The following is a 16,902-nucleotide window of genomic DNA, read 5'->3' on the forward strand; positions in this document are numbered from 1 at the left end:
TGGAAGATCATCATGGTTTTGCCAAAATACATCTGAATGTTTATAAGGGGTGGTTTTCTCACATTGCTCTGTACATTTATGTTTTGTCTCCTGCAGTTTTAAATTCTGTATATCTATACAATTTTCTAACTCTAAAGCAACTATAACTGATTTTGATTGGGATACCATTTTATTAATTAAGGTAGAGCTATAATTTATATGGTTAACACCATTGACAGTCCAGCCACTGTTTCCTGCTTTGAAAAGTTTAGCAAAAGGGGGGGTTTCATAGTAAGAGAGAATGGCGCCAATTTTGTAAACATTATCACTGAACACTGAAGACAACATTATTTTTTGATCTAGCTTAATATTGCACTGGTCTGATAATACAATTAGTGTTTTAGGGCAATAAATGGTCTCGTTTTTATTAATTGACACTGAATCTTTGTTTCCACATTTCTTACACTTAATTTGGGAAAATGATTTTAGTGAAATCTCAAGTCCTTCAGATGTAATCTCGTTTGCTGGTAACAAAATGATTTTATTGCTTATATATAGCTGAATTTTTATTGCATACTTTGCAGCTATACCAAGTCAAAATATGAGTGTACATCAAATCACTTGATAAGAACTTCCCTGGAACTGTTTGTTGTACAAAGCTGTTAGTGTAGGAATATATAGACTGTTAGATATCTCGTTAGTAAATTAGTGCAGTTATGCTGGGACTCCTCATCCACCTTAGCACTCCGATAAGAGAGTAGACACTGAGACAGGGAATGCAGTTTGAGCTCTTTATATGAATTGCAGCTCAGCAGGAGTGTACAGAGTTACAGTGGCATGGTTATCTGGAATAACAGATAGATTCACTAAGTACATGAAATATACAAACATTCTCATGAATTAGCTTACTTAATTACACATACTGAATAATATTGCTAAAATCACACATTAAACTAGACAGTAGTGCATTTTACATCTCTGCCGCTGAGCTTATATAATATCTGAACTAGTGTTGTATATAGTTCGCTGTATTTAACTGTATTGTTGTTTAACTAAAACAGCTTCAAATAACACCACAACAGAAATATATGGAGATAAAGATGCAGAAACTAGTAACTAACCTCTTCACGAACGCATGAACTCTTTCAGTAGAGAAACACAAAGAAGCTTCTATCTAGCTGCTGCAGATGAACACCGTGTGCTAAGGACCCCTCAGAGCTGTCTAACTTATTGCCTGAAAAGGCCTGCTCTACACTAGTCTAAGAGTGCCCCCTAGTGGCGCCAGAATTAAAGTCCTTTATAACTGAAGGGAATTCGCAACAGCCGCCCCCAGAATAGCCTGGCTATTATGTAAAGTCTAAGAAGTTCCTGAAGTTTCAGCAGATGCAGGATCGTCATCCTGAATAGATGGCAGCTGAACTAGACGGGCCACTGGACGCATGTAGACCTTATCCTTCACTCTGATTTCAGCTGATCTGACATTTCCATCAGCACTAACATTCAGCTTGACCACTTTTCCGATCGGCCAACAGGCACGTGGCAGCTGGGAATCAACAATCATCACCACAGTATCTGGAGCGAGGTTATCGCAGGCTTTCTGCCATTTCTGTCGCACCTGCAGGGATGGCAGATAGTTTCGTGTAAACTGGGACCAGAAGTGGTCTGCCATCATTTGACTGTGACGCCATCGCCTCTTGGTCAGGGAATCCAAGGCATAACACACCTGGGGAAGTGAGGCGTCCCGCCGCCCCATCAACAACATATTCGGCGTCACTGGGTCAGGGTCTGCTATGTCCGAGGAGACATATCCGAGAGGCTTTGAGTTGAGTATCCCCTCTACCTCAACTAGGACGGTGAGCAGAACATCCTCAGAAACTACTTGGGCTCCCACCACGACCTGCAAAGCTCTCTTAACTGATCGGATCTCCCGCTCCCAAATTCCTCCAAAATGAGGAGATCCAGGGGGGTTGAATCTGAAGCTGATTTGCCGCTCCTCTAGGCTTTTCCGCAGCTGAGGCTCCATTGATGAAAATGCCTCCTTCAGTTCTGTCTCTGCACCTTTGAAATTGGTACCCTGATCGGATAAGATCTCACAGGGAGTACCACGTCGTGCTATAAAACGCCTTAATGCGAGGAGGAAAGCGTCTGCATCCAGACTGTTCAGCAGATCCAAGTGGACAGATCGAGTAGTGAGGCATTTAAAGATCACTCCCCAGCGCTTTTCCTGTCGCCGTCCCACCTTTACCAGGTACGGGCCAAAACAGTCGACTCCGGTCGAGTAGAAAGGTGGTTTAAACAGCCGTAGGCGAGCTGGTGGCAGATCTGCCATTATGGGCACAGTTGGTCGCCCTCTCCATCTTCTGCAGCCAATACAGGTTCTCTGATGATGCCTTACTGCTTGTCTTCCTCGAAGTATCCAGTATTGGCATCTTAGCTCAGCAAACACGCGATCAGGCCCAGGATGAAGCAAACGAACATCTACATCCTTAATTAGGAGTTGGGTTACAGGATGCTGAGGGTCTAGGACCACTGGATGGATGTCTGATAGGTCAGGGTTCTCCAGATGGCGAAGACGACCCCCAACTCTGACAAGACCAGTTTCTGCATCCCATTCAGGAGAGAGTGTGCTTAATCGGCTACTGGGTGAAACAGGCTTGTGTGCTTTAAGCAATCTAACTTCCTCTGGAAAACTGTCAGTTTGGCTGGTTCTCAGGATGTGTTTTTCAACATCATGCAGATCCAATGGAGGTGAAGCAGGATCAGACTCTGCTCCATATAAGGCTTGTTTTGTGGCCGCTACCAATTCAGACCATGTGGTGAACTGTGTGGGGTCAGGAATCGCTGTTGCTGAGTTAGTCGTGGAGAGACCACAGAAAGCACTCTGCTTTAACTCGTCCGAGTTCTCCAGGTTGCTAGAGATGGGAACTTGAGGCCATTTTTCAGGGGGCTCATGAAGGAATGAAGGTCCCTTAATCCAGCGGCTCTGTGGGCCAAGATCTGCTAAGGACTTGCCCCGTGTGATGTCATCCGCGGGATTGTTTGCTGAATTGACATACCTCCATTCATGGGGCTGAGTAAGCTCCTGTATCTCTGAGACCCTGGTGCCTACGAAGACTTTAAATCGGCACGACTCCGATTTGAGCCAGCTAAGCACTGTGGTAGAGTCGGACCAGAGAAAGGTCTTGGTAATGTTCAAGGTCAGCTCTCGGTGAATAAGAGCAGAGAGTTGGGCTCCTGTGAGCGCAGCACACAATTCGAGCCTCGGCATTGAGAGCTGACGTTTGGGCGCCACCCTGGACCTGGCCATTACAAAGGAAGTGAAAACTTGACCTCCGTGTTCTGTGGTCAAATAGGCCACTGACCCATATGCCTGTTCAGAAGAGTCAGAGAAGATATGCAGCGTATACTCTGAGACTTGGGTGCCCTGGGTTGGAGGAGCGAATGAACGAGGCAAGACTATGTCCTTTAGCTTGGGGAGTTCATTCTCCCAGGTGGTCCATGCCTCCAACAGTTCTGCTGGAAGGTTTGGATCATCCCAGCTTCGTTTCTTTGCCCACAGCCTCTGAACAATGACCTTGGCTCGTGTTGTATAGGGAATGATCACACCCAGGGGATCATATTGACTAGCAAGAACTCTGTATATAGTTCTCATGGTGGGGAGTTGTGGCTCCAGCGGTCTCACCTTGTACCCAAGCTGATCAGTGATGCAATGCCAGCTCAACCCTAATGCAGGTTCTTGTGGATCTGTGTGCTTCTCTGTAAGCCATAATTCAGTGCTCTCTGACCTCGCAGATGAAGGCAGATGGTTGATAGCCTCGGGGTCGTTGCTTGCCCACTGTCTAATCTCGAACCCTCCTTCAGCCAGAACTTGACAAATCTTGTCCACCAGGCTCTTTGCTTCCTCTGTTGTTGGGAGAGACTTTAAACAGTTGTCCACATAAAACGACTGCTCTATCGACTTTACAGTGTCCTCCTGGTCCACATGGTCTCTGATATGCTTTTGTAATGCAAAGATTGCGCAGCATGGGCTGCAAGTAGTACCAAATGGCAAGACTTGCCATTGGTACACATCTGGAGCATCTTCCTTTCGTAGATTCCTCCATGCAAACCACAACAGGGGCTGATCTCCAGGCAGGAGGCGTACCTGGTGAAACATAGCCTTTATGTCTCCACTTATGGCCACCGGGTACTGCCGAAACCGCAAGATGACCCCAATGAGCGATGGTCCGAGGATGGGGCCAGGGAGGAGCTGTTCATTGAGTGAGAGGCCTTGATAGGAGAATGAGCAGTTAAACACTAGTCTGTGTTTGCCATTATGTTGGACAAGGTGATGTGGTATGAACCAAGACTCACTTGTTTGATCCACCTCTTCTGGGTTGAGTCGGTTCACACATCCTCCATCGATGAGTTTCTGTATCTCAGACTCATAGATTTGTGCTTTGACAGGGTCTTTGGCCAGCCTTCTCTCGGTACTCCGAAGAGATGGCAAGACTGCATCCACTGTAGTCTTCAGTTCTGGTGCTCCTTTAGCACGAATTAAGGGTGTGGCATACCTTAGTACACCCCCAATGTTTACTCTGGTGGTGTGTGACTCTAGCATATCCACCGCTTGTTGATCTTGTTTAGATCGGACAGCCAACTTCTCACTCCGAAAAGGCAGTACATCAAGATGCCAGAGACGTTCTACATGCTGATAGAGATCATCAGGAGCTGGTCTGAGTGAGGTGAAGTAGCATGTGGATGGCTGCCCTTCATGAGATGGGAGTCCATCGGGACCCTGAAGAGCCCATCCAAGTTCGGTGTGGATAGCGGCTGGTCCACCATTGATGCCTTGTGTAACTGGTGCCTTGGCTGCGATCAAGTGAGTGTGGTCTGCTCCAATAAGGAGAAGTGGATGAGCCTTGTCAAAGGGCTGTATTGGGATCCCCCTAAGGTGGCGATACCGCTTCTGGAGAGCTGTCACTGGGTATGCTTGATCAGCCAGAGCTAGGCGGCTTGCTGTGAAGGCACTGCGGATGAGATGCTGCTTGTTGGGCTTGGCCAGAGAGGACACAGAAAAGTTGACAGATGAGCCAGTAAGGTGAGCTACATCATGGCGAACTGTTCTGAGAGCTAATGATTCAGTTTTGCCTTTGAGGCCTAAGTGCTGTACAGCTGCAGGTAGGATGATTGTTCGCTCGGCTCCGTCATCCAGAATGGCATGGGTCTGCAGTGACCGGCCTTCATACCTTATGATGACTGGTACAACTTTCAGAAAGACTTTACCAGTTTGGTTTACTGGGGTAAGCGAAGCTCTCTCCACTGGGGTGACAAGATACATGCCAGGGCTTGGCTGAGCGATACCATGTAGAACCTTTAGATGAGACTCTTGGCACTCACTGCAGGCCTTCTTCAGAGTGCTTGCTTCAGGCCCATGACTTGTGCGACCACATCTGCGGCACCTTTTACCCTTGGTGATCCAAGCTTCTACCTGTTCAGTGGTACAGGATGTAATATTAGTACACTGTGAGAGGTAGTGTTCATTGCTCTTACAGAACAGACACAAGCGTTTGGTCGGTTTCTGCTTGATGCTTGGTGGGGCAGATTCAATGGGCTGAGTGCTGGCAGTGTTTAATTTGTCAGACCCATGATAGATAGCTACAGCTTGGCCTCTTGGTCTTGACGTAGACTGTTTATCTTTCTTGGGCTCAGATTTGTCTGTCTGGTAGCGTTGTGCCATCTTGGATGAGAGTCGTTGGGCTTCGGCTTTCACTGTGAGCCACTCTGCTAGATCTCTCAAGCTGTAAGGGTTCAAGCTGTCAGTCAACAGACGACCTTGTACTTGCAGATGCTCCACGAAGCTGTCCCATAAGTACTTAGGGAGTTTACTCAGGAGCCGATCTACGTGTCCAGTCGATGTAAGTTCTAGCCCTCTGGGGCCTTCAAGTGATGTCAGCATCCCCACAAGCAGATTCACCTTGAGTGCAAAACTCTGAAAGGCCTTGGCATCCCCAGCCTTCACATCAGGAGCATTCAGGATAGCAGCAATTTCGCTCTGAGCGAGTTGGTGTGGTTGACCATACTGTCGCTGTAAAGCTTGCATTGCAGTGGTATAAGGTTGAGCATAATGCCGACAAGATTGAGCTATCATGCGAGCTTCATCCAGGATAAGATGTTCAATGAGCACTCTGTATTTGTAGTATTCGGTGAGCTCAGGATGTGGATTTAATAGGCAGTCCAGGGCCATCTTTAAATCTGTGAATTCCCTTTCACTGTCATGCTCAAGCTTAGGAAGTTTTGGCACTGGCACAGGCTGTGTCCATGGTTGGGCTGGTGACAGAGCTGGTGCTGTAGCTGAATGCTGGAACATGTTTGGTGATGAAGACTGAACTGGCCTAACAGGAGGGGCTAACTGATAGGTCACTGATGCAGGTGGTGCTGCTGGTGCTTGATATGCAGGCTGAGCGAGTGGCACATGTGGGGGCTGATGCACCTGAGGAAATGAGCTTGGGTAGAGAAGCTGAGATGGTTGAGATAATGGAGTGCTGTTTGGTTGATATACTGGCTGTGGAGTAAATACAGTTGAGTATGGATAGGCTGAATAGCTTGCTCCCACAGACTGAGGCTGATACAGTTGCGATGTTATCCCTGGTGTAACTGGCTGGTGTGCTGGTACAGCTGGGATAGAAGGTGGCTGGTATACTGTCGGTGCTATGGACACCATAGCTGTCTGATAGACTGCACATGCTTGGTTTGCAGGTCTAGGCTGAAATGTCTGCTGGTTCTGCATTAAAGGCTGATACATTTGGTGGATAGGCATACATGGAGGAAATGAGAGAGGCTGACCACCACCAAAACTGGCAGGTTGACCAGTATGGGTCATGAGAGGTATCGTGGATGGAACAGACTGAGGTAGTGCTTGAGTCAGGGTGCAATGTGGCAACATCTCTGCTTGAGCACCTAACGTTGGGGAGTGGACATTGTGCTGCAAGGTTACACTTGGCTCTTGAGATTGGGCATGATGAGAAAAATGAGATGCTGATCGGCTTAGAATTGAGCTACAGTCTCCATCACTCTCATCTCCAATTTCCCCATTATTGCTATGGTGACTTTGCAGATCAAGCAAATGTTCACTGAGGCTCAGAGACTCATTCATTTGGAAGGAGAGGTTCTGGCTATCTGCATGACAATCCCATTGATTTATCTCTTGACCACTCCTTGGCTGAGCTGACCCAGATGGGGGGAGTAACACTACACTTGGCTGGTAATCCACTGTAACAGACTCGGATGGAACGTTGGATGACTGCAGCCTGGGTGTACTCACCCTCTGGACATTGCTCTTGGAACCATGAAAGTCGAGTGGGTTCGAAGGAAGGAGGTAATGTCACTTGGTATTGTTGCAAATATGCTGGAAGGTGCCTGCTCCTCTTATCTCCTGAAGAGACATTGTAGTGAACTTCTGCTGCTCCCTGCTCTGTCATAATGCCCAGTGGGTGAAGAAATCCGGCTCGAAGGACCAGTTGTTAGATAGCTCGTTAGTAAATTAGTGCAGTTATGCTGGGACTCCTCATCCACCTTAGCACTCCGATAAGAGAGTAGACACTGAGACAGGGAATGCAGTTTGAGCTCTTTATATGAATTGCAGCTCAGCAGGAGTGTACAGAGTTACAGTGGCATGGTTATCTGGAATAACAGATAGATTCACTAAGTACATGTAATATACAAACATTCTCATGAATTAGCTTACTTAATTACACATACTGAATAATATTGCTAAAATCACACATTAAACTAGACAGTAGTGCATTTTACATCTCTGCCGCTGAGCTTATATAATATCTGAACTAGTGTATATAGTTCGCTGTATTTAACTGTATTGTTGTTTAACTAAAACAGCTTCAAATAACACCACAACAGAAATATATGGAGATAAAGATGCAGAAACTAGTGACTAACCTCTTCACGAACGCATGAACTGAACTCTTTCAGTAGAGAAACACAAAGAAGCTTCTATCTAGCTGCTGCAGATGAACACTGTGTGCTAAGGACCCCTCAGAGCTGTCTAACTTATTGCCTGAAAAGGCCTGCTCTACACTAGTCTAAGAGTGCCCCCTAGTGGCGCCAGAATTAAAGTCCTTTATAACTGAAGGGAATTCGCAACATAGACTGTGCTGTAATTTCACCAGAGAGAGTTAAATAGGTAACTTTTTCCAATTTGATTTGTTCCAGTTTTCTAATAGCATGTTCAAATGTATCTGAGTGATTTATTTTTTCAGCTGTTAGAAGACGTTCATGACAAGTTGTAATGGCTGATGTATTTTTTAATACATTTTTTAATACATTTTTAATTACTTTTTCCAGGTTTTATTTCTTTACTTTCTGAACCATTGCTTGATAGTTTGATAGTTTGATTGGCACCTGCCCCTATGGGTTTATGTTGACACAAGTTTAGGCTGCAGATTGATAAAACTATGCCCACCCTGTATTCATATCATTTAATGGTATATAACCACGTATCGCCTATAGTATAAGTGACCCCTACATCTACAATTACGCTTTTTTGATAGAAAACTCCATGTTTTCTGACAGAGGAGGGTCTGATGAATTAATTTCACTATGGGTTTATGCTGACACAATGTATATTTTAGGCTGCAGACTGATACAACTATGCCCTTTCTGTATTAAGATAATTTAATGGCATGTATCGCCTATAGTATAAGTGACCCCTACATCTACAATTACACTTTTTTTATAGTAAACTCCATGTTTTCTGACAGAGGAGGGTCTGATGAATTAATTTCACTATGGGTTTATGCTGACACAATGTAAAGTTTAGGCTGCAGACTGATACAACTATGCCCACCCTGTATTCATATCATTTAATGGGATATAACCATGTATTGCCTATAGTGTGATGACTCCTACATCTACAATTATGCTTTTTTCATAGATAACTGCATGTTTTCTGACAGAGGAGGGTCTGATGAATTAATTTCACTATGGGTTTATGTTGACACAATGTATAGTTTAGGCTGCAGACTGATACAACTATGCCCTTTCTGTATTAATATAATTTAATGGCATGTATCGCCTATAGTATAAGTGACCCCTACATCTACAATTACGCTTTTTTTATAGTAAACTCCATGTTTTCTGACAGAGGAGGGTCTGATGAATATATTTCACTATGGGTTTATGTTGACACAATGTATAGTTTAGACAGCAGACTGATACAACTATGCTCATCCTGTATCAATATCATTTAATGGTATATAACCATTTGTCGCCTATAGTGTGATGACTCCTACATCTACAATTACGCTTTTTTTATAGTAAACTCCATGTTTTCTGACAGAGGAGGGTCTGCTGAATTAATTTCACTATGGGTTTATGTTGACACAATGTATAGTTTAGGCTGCAGACTGATATTAATTATTATTATTATTATTATTATTATTATTATTATTATTATTATTATTATTATAGATCGGTTTGTAAGAACCATGTCAGTGCTTTCACAGTTGTAAAAAAGAAAACAACCATACCTCTTACTGCCATCTACGGGTAAATGTCTCTTCTGACCCAGCATGTGTAAATATGGAATATGTGGTTGAGGTATAAAAAATGTTTTATACTGTTTTGCCAAATTCTCTCCCTGATTCATTTCACACTAATATTACTGTTTAAAGTTAAGGCTAGTGTTTTTGTAAATAATAATTTTAAATCACTCAAATTTGTAACAGAAATGGTTACATATAAACCAGAGACGTCACTAAAGCAATGGATAACCCTCCAGATCGGTAAAACTATATTTAATTGTGTAATATATTCAAACGCTTCATTGCTTTTATTTAATTCTCAAATAGCAGCAGATATTTATTTTTCCTTTACACTTCTGCAGCAATGTACTCATCCAAATATCACAGATAAACTTAAATATTCATGATTTACTTTAAATGATATACTTTCCATCAATTCATACTCAGAGTATGATCAGTTTTGTTTATTTATTTCTGATTAGATGCTTTGTAGAAATGCATGAGTAATGTAACCATAATATAATAAATAGTTTTTTTATTAGCAATTAAAGCTAAATCATCAAACTAAGCTATGTTTCACATAATACTACACTTGTACACAGTTAGTTAATCTATTTTACCTTTTAGTTGTATAAAACAAAAATATGCTTCATAAATGTATTCATTTGCAAATAAAAGTGTAAAAATTACCCATATCCACTAATTCAGATGTGATATTACAATAACCATAGTGACAAACAACTGAAAAACTGAATAATATGTAGAGAGAAAACTTTATTGAATTCAAAGGAAAGACTGTTCATGAAAGGAGCTAATGCTGCGTCCAGCCGGTCTGTGTAGATTTCTTCTTCCCCATTATAAGAGTCTTTTTCCCAGCCTGGTAATCATATTTATGTAAGGGCTGGTGCCCGATCGAGGTGTCCTCCAGGGCGTCGGAGGGCGCACCAGGCCAGCGCCGAGGGCTGATTGGCTAATTATCAACACCTGCTTTCAACAGCTTATAAGCAGCGCCAACCAGCCACTCGGCGCTGGATCTTTGAAGCTCGTGAGAGCGAATCTATGCCCGTTTTTCGAGCGAGCCTCGGCTCTTTTTCTCTTTTCTTTCCTGCTGTCCCTTTGGAGAGAGTTTTGTTCAGCACCGCTGGCAAAACTCCTCCCGCATAAGTATCTTCCTCTATCCCTTTCCTCTCCCTCTCTAGTCTGGTGGAGCAGAGCGGTGTGCTCTGTTCTGCCGCCCCTCTCGAGTCTTTGTGTGTCTGTGTGTGTTTCTCACCGCGAGGCACGCGGTTGTTTACCTTCTCTCTCCCACTCTGTTCCTCCCCTCTCTGGTGGAGCAGCGTTTAAATCCACAAACACCTCAGTTCAGTTTTGTTTTCTTTGGAAGCCCCTTTTGTTCAGTTACTCCTTCACCTCGTTTTATAAGAGGTAGCCGTAGCTTCCACGGCGAGTCTTGTTTACAATTCTCCCCCTTTCTCTCACTCACGCTCGGCGTGAATTTTGTTTTCCGCCTGTTTTCCCTCTCCGCCCGTTTTCGTTGCTCCGCCCCTTTCGGGAGTGGAGGCTCTAAAGGGCGATTAAAGCGGCCGCATCCCAATCCACTCGCTGGTTCAGCGGTTAGAGCATTGGGCTGCGACCGCGACATTATTATATTGATATATTGATTATTATTATTATTTTTTTTTTTTTTTTTTCCCTTTTTCTTGGGTTTACCTGCTTTGAGATCTGCTGCTCTGCACTTGGTTCCTACAACCTTCTGGGCTGGAGAGCTACTGCTCCCCAACCCATTACAGAAAGATCCAGCTCAACATGGACCCAGCAGAGCAGCCGGATCTCGAGCAGGTAAAAGCCACACTGGGGAACCAGAGGGAGGCTATAGGGAGGCATGAACAGACCTTGCAGCAGATCCTAACCCAGCTGCAGGGTCTGACTGGCCTGTTAACACAGCCTGTCACCCAAGCACCTAAACCCCCCCAGGTGGAAGAAAAAATTGCTGTGGCACTTTCAGTGGGGCCTCAAGTTGAGCCCCCACTACCTTCCCCCATGCGGTATGGTGGTGAACCAGGAGGCTGTAGGGGGTTTCTCCTGCAGTGCTCCCTTGCATTCGAGCTGCAACCGTCCCGCTTCCAGTCAGAGCGTGCCAAAGTGGCGTATATCGTCTCCCTCCTCTCCGGACGGGCATTAGCGTGGGCCACCCCGGTGTGGGAACACCAGCCAAGGGTTTGCACCTCGGCTGCGCTGTTTACAGCTGCTCTCTCGCGGACGTTTGATCTCCCGAGTCGAGGAGGGGAGGTAGGAACCCGCCTCCTGAACCTGCGTCAGGGTAGGAGGTCGGTTTCGGAGTACGCTATAGAGTTCCGCACGCTCTCGGCTGGAAGCGGATGGAACTCCAGCGCTCTGGGCAGTGCGTTCCACCATGGCCTCAATGAGGGACTCAAAGATGAGCTCGCTCATCGCGACCCCCCAGCGTCCCTTGACGACTTCATTGAGCTGACCCAGAGACTGGACAGCCGCCTTAGAGAAAGGCGTAGAGCTCAGGGCACGGGGACCTCGGGGTTGGCCTTCGGTTGTTGGACCACCTCGGTTGACCAAGGAGCCACCAAACCTTGGGGCACAACCCGTGCAGTTAGGGCACACTCGCCTGTCTAGGCAGGAGCGCAATGCTCGCATGCGGGGGGGTCGGTGTCTCCACTGCGGAGTCTCGGGGCATCAGCGCGCTGCCTGCCCCGAGCTAGCAGTTAAAGGCCAAAGTCGGTTAGGGAAGGAAGGACCCCTAACAGACCGACCAGGGTCCCCTCGAACTCAGGGGGTGTTCCTCAATGCCACACTTTCGTGTGGGGCATCTGAGGTTCGTCTTCCTGCCTTTTTGGACTCGGGAGCTGCAGGCAACTTTTGGGACGCGGCCATGGCCAGGAAGCTTGCCTTGCCACTGGTTCCCCTACAGGAACCCCTCCCCATAGCGGCTATCGATGGGCGGTCACTGGAGCCAGGGGTTGTGTCCCACCAAACACGCCCCCTCACGCTGCGAGTCGGTCCTCATTCAGAACAGGTAGTATTGTACATCATAAAGGCACCCGACTTGCAGCTTATTTTGGGTTTCCCTTGGCTCCAGCGACATAACCCCCACATCGACTGGCTGACCCGTTCAGTTTTGAGGTGGGGGCCTGCTTGTCAAACCTCCTGCCTTCAGCCCCCCAGAGCCGTCAAGGGTGTGGACCCCGACCCCGGAGGTCCTGACCTTTCTCGGGTACCCGAGGAATACCAGGACCTCCGCGAAGTGTTCAGTAAAAGGCAGGCTCAGATACTGCCCCCCCACCGTCCCTGCGACATGGCTATCGACCTTCTCCCTGGGACCAGTCCTCCCAGGGGAAGGTTGTTTTCTCTTTCGGGTCCTGAACGCCGGGCGATGGGGGAATACATCCAAGAGGCCCTCGCCCTGGGATTTATTCGACCCTCCTCCTCCCCGGCCGGCGCCGGGTTCCTCTTCGTGGGGAAGAAGGATGGCAGGTTGAGGCCCTGTATAGATTACAGAGGCCTCAATAAGATCACGGTCAAGAACCGTTACCCCCTGCCCCTCATGTCATCCGCCTTTGAGGCACTGCAGCAGGCCACCATTTTCACCAAGCTGGACCTGCGCAGTGCCTACAACCTGGTTAGGATCAGGGCGGGTGACGAATGGAAGACTGCGTTCATCACCCCATCTGGGCACTATGAGTACCTAGTTATGCCCTTTGGGTTGATGAACGCCCCCGCCGTCTTCCAAGGGTACATTAATGAGGTTCTCCGGGAGGCGTTGGACCGGTACGTGTTCGTTTACTTGGACGACATTCTCGTATACAGTCGCTCACTAAACGAACACGTTACCCACGTCCGACGGGTTCTCCAGCTACTCCTGGAGAACCACCTCTACGTCAAACTGGAGAAGTCGGAGTTCCATGCGCAGACCATCTCGTTTTTGGGCTTTATTGTGTCACATAACAATCTGCGCATGGACCCCACCAAGGTCAAGGCAGTTGAGAACTGGCCCCGACCGACTTCGGTGCGCCTGGTCCAGCGCTTCCTGGGCTTCGCTAATTTCTTTCGACGATTCGTAAGAAACTTTAGCTCTGTGGCCGCACCGCTAACCGCTCTGACGAGGAAGACGTCTGGGCGGTTCAGCTGGGGCACAGAGGCCCAGGAAGCATTTGATGCTATCAAGAACTTGCTGACCAGGGCTCCAGTTCTCCGACTGCCTGACCCTGGCCTCCCGTTTGTCGTAGAGGTGGACGCCTCTGAAGTAGGCGTGGGTGCGGTCTTGTCCCAGCAGGCGGGGCTGGATGGCCGACTGCACCCATGTGCCTACTACTCCCACCGTCTAACACCTGCAGAGCAGAGGTATGACGTGGGAGACAGGGAGCTCCTGGCCGTAAAGTTGGCTCTGGAAGAGTGGAGGCATTGGCTTGAGGGGGCGGAACACCCCTTTCTGGTCTGGACTGATCATAAAAACCTGGCTTACATCCAGCAGGCCAAGCGCCTGAACCCACGCCAGGCCAGATGGGGGCTGTTCTTCACCCGGTTTGACTTCACTTTGTCATACCGTCCCGGGTCCAAGAACGTCAAACCGGACGCCCTCTCTCGCCAGTGGGAACCCCTCCCTCTTCCAGACGAAGCCTCGACCATCCTGCCTTTGGCCAAGATCCTGGCACCCCTTCGGTGGGGGCTCTTGGACGCCATAAGGCGAGCCCAAGAGACCGATCCGGGTCCAGGGAATGGCCCTCAGGGCCGAGACTATGTACCTGCTCCTCTCAGAAGACTCACATGGGGACACTCCTCACCCCAAGCTGCTCATCCAGGGGTCACGCGCACGCTTGAGTTCCTGCGGCGGCGGTTTTGGTGGCCTCGCATGGAGCCAGACGTGCGTGCCCACGTGGCCGCCTGCACGATATGTGCGCGGAATAAGGACCCCAGAACCAAACCCACGGGTCTGCTGCACCCCTTAGCCGTCCCCTCTCGCCCCTGGTCACACCTGTCCCTTGACTTTATCACGGGGCTGCCCCCTTCTTGGGGCAACACTGTGATATTGGTCATTGTGGACAGGTTCTCCAAGGCCGGGCGCTTTGTGGCATTGCCCAAGCTTCCGACTGCCCAGGGGACGGCTGAGGTGCTGCTTGAGCAGGTTGTCCGCATCGACGGCCTACCTTCGGACATTGTGTCAGACCGTGGGGCTCACTTTACCAGCCGGTTCTGGGGTGCTTTCTGCCGGTTATTGGGGTCAGAGGCCAGCCTGTCCTCGGGGTTCCACCCCCAATCCAATGGCCAGACAGAGAGGGTTAACCAGGACCTGGAACGAACCCTCCGCTGTCTGGCTTCCTCTGCACCATCCACCTGGTCCGACCAGTTAAAGTGGGCGGAGTATGCCCATAACACCCTCTGGCACTCGTCTCTAGGGATGTCACCCTTTGAGTGCCAGTTTGGGTATGCTCCGCCTGCTTTCCCTGGTCAGGAGACGGTCACGGGAGTATCCACGGCCGACCAGATGGTCAGCCGCTGCCGCCGAGCATGGAGGAGGGCTCGGGCCGCCCTCTTGTCTGCCAGGGCAACCCAGAAACGTCTCGCAGACAGGAGGCGTCGGCCTGCCCCCTCATTTCGAGTCGGCCAACGAGTCTGGCTTTCGGCCAAGGATATCCCGTTGCGGGGTACCCCACGTAAACTGGCCCCACGGTACTTGGGGCCGTTTAAAATCCTTCGCCGGATCAATCCGGTTTCATACCGGCTTGCCCTGCCATCAGCCCTTAGAAGAATCCACCCGACCTTCCACGTGTCCCACCTTAAGCCCTACCTCTGTTCCTTGGGTCCGGCTGCTCCCCCGGGCCCCCGTACCATTGGTGGTGCCCCCGCCTACACCGTCCGCCGGCTCCTGGACTCCCGAAAGGTACGCGGGGGTCTCCAGTATCTGGTGGACTGGGAGGGGTACGGGCCGGAGGAGCGGTCCTGGGTACCAGCTCGTCACATCCTGGACCCGGAACTGGTCAGGGCTTTTCGGCGAGACCGTGCGGCGGGTTTAGGGCCGTCGGGTGCCGCCCCTCGGGGGGGGGGGTCCTGTAAGGGCTGGTGCCCGATCGAGGTGTCCTCCAGGGCGTCGGAGGGCGCACCAGGCCAGCGCCGAGGGCTGATTGGCTAATTATCAACACCTGCTTTCAACAGCTTATAAGCAGCGCCAACCAGCCACTCGGCGCTGGATCTTTGAAGCTCGTGAGAGCGAATCTATGCCCGTTTTTCGAGCGAGCCTCGGCTCTTTTTCTCTTTTCTTTCCTGCTGTCCCTTTGGAGAGAGTTTTGTTCAGCACCGCTGGCAAAACTCCTCCCGCATAAGTATCTTCCTCTATCCCTTTCCTCTCCCTCTCTAGTCTGGTGGAGCAGAGCGGTGTGCTCTGTTCTGCCGCCCCTCTCGAGTCTTTGTGTGTCTGTGTGTGTTTCTCACCGCGAGGCACGCGGTTGTTTACCTTCTCTCTCCCGCGCTGTTCCTCCCCTCTCTGGTGGAGCAGCGTTTAAATCCACAAACACCTCAGTTCAGTTTTGTTTTCTTTGGAAGCCCCTTTTGTTCAGTTACTCCTTCACCTCGTTTTATAAGAGGTAGCCGTAGCTTCCACGGCGAGTCTTGTTTACAATTCTCCCCCTTTCTCTCACTCACGCTCGGCGTGAATTTTGTTTTCCGCCTGTTTTCCCTCTCCGCCCGTTTTCGTTGCTCCGCCCCTTTCGGGAGTGGAGGCTCTAAAGGGCGATTAAAGCGGCCGCATCCCAATCCACTCGCTGGTTCAGCAGTTAGAGCATTGGGCTGCGACCGCGACAGCCTGGGTTCAATCCCTGCGTGGAGCGGGGTTTAATAATAATAATTATATCTATAATATTATTATAGATCCTATTGATATATATATATATATATATATATATATATATATATATATATATATATATATATATATATATATATATATATATTGATTATTATTATTATTATTATTATTATTTTTTCCCTTTTTCTTGGGTTTACCTGCTTTGAGATCTGCTGCTCTGCACTTGGTTCCTACAACCTTCTGGGCTGGAGAGCTACTGCTCCCCAACCCATTACAATTTATCCTTGGGGACAAAATAATCTGAATAAGTAACAGCACTTTAAGGAAAACATAATTCCACTATTTAAACATTAAATCACTGAGTTACAGGTTAATCTACAGTTATTCTCTCTAACAGTTAAACTATTTACACATTAAATCACTGAGTTACAGGTTAATGTACAGTTATTTCCCTCTAACAGTTAAACAATTTACACTGTAAATACACTGCTAGCACCACAGCGGGCTTAGCTTAGCTTAGTTTTGTTCCCCGGTGAACTGGCTTACATGCCAGGCTGTATGTTGTCATGCTCCATT

At 48.2% G+C, this 16,902-nt stretch overlaps 1 protein-coding gene across 1 annotated transcript; it reads right to left on the reverse strand.

The window, feature by feature from the left end:
- Nucleotides 1-756: 756 nt before the first annotated feature.
- On the reverse strand, nucleotides 757-8,114 carry LOC111189521 (uncharacterized). The gene is made up of 2 exons (XM_049474143.1): nucleotides 7,915-8,114; nucleotides 757-7,641 (listed from the first exon to the last, which is right to left on the reverse strand). The coding sequence occupies exon 2, from the start codon at nucleotides 7,112-7,114 to the stop codon at nucleotides 1,337-1,339; it is 5,778 nt and encodes a 1,925-aa protein (XP_049330100.1). The 5' UTR covers nucleotides 7,115-7,641; nucleotides 7,915-8,114; the 3' UTR covers nucleotides 757-1,336.
- Nucleotides 8,115-16,902: the final 8,788 nt, after the last annotated feature.

The sequence above is a fragment of the Astyanax mexicanus genome, chromosome 2, assembly GCF_023375975.1.
Source record: "Astyanax mexicanus isolate ESR-SI-001 chromosome 2, AstMex3_surface, whole genome shotgun sequence".
Taxonomy (NCBI): Eukaryota; Metazoa; Chordata; class Actinopteri; order Characiformes; family Acestrorhamphidae; genus Astyanax; species Astyanax mexicanus.